Here is a 5186-nt window from a genome sequence, read left to right as displayed (position 1 = left end):
ATGGGGTTCCTCAAGTTACGTTCTATGTTAGTAAACTAAGCCGTTCACCAAAGTTCTCTAAGCTCTTTATTAAGCCGTTCACTATGCCGTTCACAAAGTTGTATACTAAGCCGCTTACCGAGCCGTTCACCTGGCCGTTCACGTTGGTACTGCCGGTGTTTGGTATATCCAGAACTAGAGGACAAGGTAGAATGGTGGTGGTGGTGGTTGTGGTGGTGGTGGTGGTGGTGGTAGTATTGGTGGTGGTAATGTGGTGGTGGTGGTTGTGTAGTGTTGGTGGTGGTGTGTGGTGTGAGCTGTGGGTGGGGTGGTGGTAGCTGTGGTGGTGGTGGTTGTGGTGGTGGTAGTTGTGGTGGTGGTGGTTGTGGTAGTTGTGGTGGTGGTGGTTGTGGTAGTAGTGTTGGTGGTAATGCGGTGGTGTGGTGGTGGTAGTTGTGGTGGTAATGCTTAGTGGTGTAGGAAATGGTGGTAGTTGCTGTGGTGGTAAATTATAATAGCACACACACACACACACACACACACACACACACACACACACACACACACACACATAAACTATTCCCGGTAAATTAGTTCTCTGCAGGAACCAGTTTTTTTTACCCAGGTCAAAATATTTACAGAACACGTAAAACTCTTCCCTAATTTACCCGATAGTTTATGTTTATTATAATTAGTGTTGTATTTATGACAACCTATAATTATTTCATTGTAAACAAATTTATTCTATTAGTCCAAATACATTTATTTATTTATTTTTGGATCAGGTGATGATTAGGTTAGGTTAGGTTAGGTTTGGTTTGGTTAGGTTTGGTTTGGTTTGGTTTGGTTAGGTTTGGTTTGGTTAGGTTTGGTTTGGTTTGGTTTGGTTTGGTTTGGTTAGGTTTGGTTTGGTTTGGTTTGGTTTGGTTAGGCTAGGTTAGGTTAGGTTAGGCTAGGTTGGGTTTGGTTAGGTTTGGTTTGGTTTGGTTTGGTTTGGTTTGGTTTTGGTTTGGTTTGGTTTGGTTTGGTTAGGTTAGGTTAGGTTTGGTTAGGTTTGGTTTGGTTTGGTTTGGTTTGGTTGGGTTTGGTTTGGTTTGGTTGGGTTTGGTTTGGTTTGGTTTGGTTTGGTTTGGTTTGGTTTGGTTTGGTTGGGTTTGGTTGGGTTTGGTTTGGTTTGGTTAGGTTTGCGGTTTGGTTTGGTTTGGTTAGGTTTGGTTAGGTTTGGTTGGGTTTGGTTTGGTTGGTTTGGTTTGGTTTGGTTTGGTTTGGTTTGGTTGGGTTTGGTTTGGTTTGGTTTGGTTTGGTTTGGTTTGGTTTGGTTTGGTTTGGTTTGGTTTGGTTTGGTTAGGTTTGGTTTGGGTTTGGTTAGGTTTGGTTTGGTTTGGTTTGGTTGGGTTTGGTTAGGTTTGGTTTGGTTTGGTTTGGTTTGGTTTGGTTTGGTTTGGTTTGGTTTGGTTTGGTTTGGTTAGGTTTGGTTTGGTTAGGTTTGGTTTGGTTTGGTTTGGTTTGGTTTGGTTAGGTTTGGTTTGGTTTGGTTTGGTTTGGTTAGGCTAGGTTAGGTTAGGTTAGGCTAGGTTAGGCTAGTGTTTAAGAGTGTTGAATCATCAGGTGAAGTATGGGGGGTTTAATCTGCAGGTAATATTCAATATGTCTCATACAGTTTTCGTCTCGTAATGTAAATAATTTCAACACCAATTACAATTATTATCGTTTCATTTCTTATCAACAATAAAACACAAATATTATCAAATTTTCTCTAATTTAAAACATCCTAGAAATCTAGATCAAACTTCACTTAACAAACCACTATGTCAACAAGCCGTAGTTATCCTGTTTAGGACTTCAAGAGGAATACATTGTGACGGTCCTTTATAATACTCAAGAGACATGAAGCAGTTAAATACTATGTAAATAAACATTATAATTTCAGGATTAATAAGTGGACAACGAGAGAGAGAGAGAGAGAGAGAGAGAGAGAGAGAGAGAGAGAGAGAGAGAGAGAGAGAGAGAGAGAGAGAGAGAGAGCCTACTTTTCTATCCATAAAAAAAATTCCAACTAATATTTACCTGTTCACCTGCCTTAATCAACCCATCCCCAGGTGAGTGAAGGTTCACCTGTCTCAATCAATGAAACTTGTCTCTACAACGTTTACCTTACACGAGTTTCCACTTTACGAATAAGTAATGAAGCTGTCAGTGGCGAATAATTATTTCTGTCATATAATATGCAGTACGGAAGTGAATTTCGTTTTTTTTTTCCTGTTAAGTCAATGTCCAATAACGTGGTCAAGTACGTGAATTAGTCTGGTGAATCTGTCTATTATAAAGGTGAATTACGTGAATTACTTTTGTTAAATTACTCTTTTGTATAGAGCTCTGTCACGTGAATTACTTTTTGGCAAATTAAACTGCAATATAAAATCCAGGTAAAAGAACACCCGTCTCTAATTAACAGGTTATAAAACAATTAAAAGATCATTCCCCCCCCAAAAAAAAATCCAATTAGCAATCCGACATATGAAGGTGAACATTAATCACTTAGAAACTGCCTTTACCAACACCTTGCCAACTCGTCTCATATACTTCCAGCGGGGTTTATGGAGGAGTCCCCAAGGAGGTGATTCACTCGCTTGTTAGGAGGAAGTCGACTATTATCTCAAGAGGAATAAAGAGCAGTGAGACTATTAGATATCAACAAACTTTTGATTTTAGTGATAGATGAAGTCCTGAATTTAGGACTTAAACGATTTCACCATCTCCCTGAACTAAAACGACTTCATCTCCCTGGACTAAAACGACCTCACCATCTCCCTGGACTTAAACGACCCCAGCTTCTCCCTAAAACCTAAACGACCCCAGAGGCTTGAAATGGACGAGGCGACCCCAAAACATTATTTCCCTTGGGGTCAGATCCAAACCTTTCATGGCCTGACCTGGGACTTATGTTAAAACTTAAAACTCAACATTTTTTCCCCCCAGTGAACCCATTCATACTAGATAATACATTAACAGGTTCATCTTAGAGAGTCAACTTTTATTTGGTATTGTAACAGAAAATCGAGTGTATGTGTGTCTACATTTCCGCTTCATAAAACATTGGATTACCATTAGTGAACTGTCGAGTAGAGGGATTTCTTTCTCTCTCTCTCTCTCTCTCTCTCTCTCTCTCTCTCTCTCTCTCTCTCTCTCTCTCTCTCTCTCTATAACACTCTCTCTCTCTCTCTCTCTCTTTCTCTCTCTCTCTCTCTCTCTCTCTCTCTCTCTCTCTCTCTCTCTCTCTCTCTCTCTCTCTCTCTATAACACTGAATATGTATTTCAAGTTGAGAGATATAGTCTTTTAAAACTGGCCTGTGTTTGGGCTATGTTCAAGACAGGTCCGTAATGTAATGGCTACCGTGTAACAAGTGGAAAAGCGTTTAGGTACAGTATGTTCTCGTCTGATGGTACGTTTCCAGACAGACGGACGGACGGACGGACGGACATACACACACACACGGAACAATAATCTCACATCCCCCCCTCTCGAGGACTACCCAGGACCACCATACCCCCTCGAGGACTACCCGACCACTACACCACTTCGAGGACTACCCAGGACCACGCATACCACTTGAGGACTACCCAGAACCACCACACCCCTCGAGGACTACAGGACCACCACACCCCTCGAGGACTACCCAGGACCACCACACCCCTCGAGGACTACCCAGGACCACCACACCCCCTCGAGGACTACCCAGGACCACCACAACCCTCGAGGACTACCCAGGACCACCACACCCCTCGAGGACTACCCAGGACCACCACCCCTCGAGGACTACCCAGAACCACCACACCCCTCGAGGACTACCCAGGACCACCACACCCCCCTCGAGGACTACCCAGGACCACTACACCACTTCGAGGACTACCCAGAACCACCACACCCCTCGAGGACTACCCAGGACCACCACACCCCTCGAGGACTACCCAGGACCACCACACCCCTCGAGGCTATCCAGGACCACCACACCCCTCGAGGACTACCCAGACCACCACACCGCCTCGGGGACTACCCAGGACCACCACACCCCCTCGAGGACTACAGAACCACCACACCCCCTAGAGGACTACGGGACCACCACACCCTAGAGGACTACCCAGGACCACTACACCACTTCGAGGACAACCCAGAACCACCACACCCCTCGAGGACTACCCAGGACCACCACACCCCCTCGAGGACTACCCAGGACCACCACACCCCTCGAGACTACCCAGGACCACCACACCCCTCGAGACTACCCAGGACCACCACACCCCTCGAGGACTCCAGGACCACCACACCATACCCACAAGGATCACAGCCTCGAGAATACATATGCCCGCCACTCGGAGCCAGACTAGCAGCTCTCCACCTCCTAATCCCCCGACTTGGTCACGCAGTTTGTCGACCTGTTGGCTAAGTCCAGGCCAGCACGTCAACACTGGCTGGTAATAATGTTATATGACATACTGACTGTCTTCCTCTTCCCTCGTGTTTCCTCTTCCTTCTTCCTCTCTCACCTCTCCTCTCCCTCCCCTCCTCTCCTCTCTCTCACCTCTCCCTCACCTCTCCTCTCCTCTCACCTCTCCCCTCCACCTCTCCTCTTCTCTCCTCTCCCCTCACCTCTCTCCTCCTCTCCACCTCCCCTCACCTCTCCTCCTTCTCTCCCACCTCCCCTCACCTCTCCCTCTTCTCTCACCTCTCCCCTCACCTCCTCCTCTCTCTCTCTCCCCTCACCTCTCCCTCACCTCTCCTCTCTCCCACCTCTCCCCTCTCACCTCTCCTCTCCTCTCCACCTCTCCCCTCACCTCTCCCCTCCCACCTCTCTCCTCTTCCTCACCCCTCTCCCCTCACCTCTCTTCTTCTCCTCACCTCTCCCCTCACCCCTCTCCTCTCCCTCTCCACCTCTCCCCTCCACCTCTCCCTCTCCTCTCACCTCTCCCCTCCACACCTCTCCCTCTTCTCTCCTCTCCCTCACCTCTCCTCTCTCTCACCCCTCTCCCCTCCTCACCTCTCTCTCACCTCTCCCCTCACCTCTCCTCTTCTCTCACCTCTCCCCTCACCTCTCCTCTTCTCTCACCTCTCCCTCACCTCTCCTCTCCTCTCCTCTCTCCCTCCCACCCTCCTCTTCTCTCACCTCCCCTCCCTCCCCCTCTCCTCTCTCTCCACCTCTACCCTCACC

The 5186-nt window shown here is 47.3% G+C and overlaps 1 protein-coding gene across 1 annotated transcript; it reads left to right on the top strand.

Annotated features, from left to right (window-relative positions):
* Window positions 1-4424, top strand: LOC121862482 (extensin-like). The gene is made up of 2 exons (XM_042360786.1): window positions 1-26; window positions 3605-4424. Exons 1-2 carry the CDS (start codon window positions 1-3, stop codon window positions 4422-4424), a joined length of 846 nt encoding a protein of 281 aa, XP_042216720.1.
* Window positions 4425-5186: the final 762 nt, after the last annotated feature.

The sequence above is a fragment of the Homarus americanus genome, unplaced genomic scaffold, assembly GCF_018991925.1.
Source record: "Homarus americanus isolate GMGI-L3 unplaced genomic scaffold, GMGI_Hamer_2.0 scaffold31037, whole genome shotgun sequence".
Lineage (NCBI taxonomy): Eukaryota > Metazoa > Arthropoda > Malacostraca > Decapoda > Nephropidae > Homarus > Homarus americanus.
This window is presented reverse-complemented; position numbering and strand designations above follow the sequence as displayed.

What these genes read in the sequence shown, in the direction of transcription:
- LOC121862482 (XM_042360786.1), top strand. Translation starts at nt 1, where the DNA reads ATGGGGTTCCTCAAGTTACGTTCTAT. An exon ending in TTCCTCAAGTTACGTTCTAT is followed by an intron (nt 27 to 3,604) that starts GTTAGTAAACTA and finishes AGGACTACCCAG; the next exon opens with AACCACCACACCCCTCGAGG.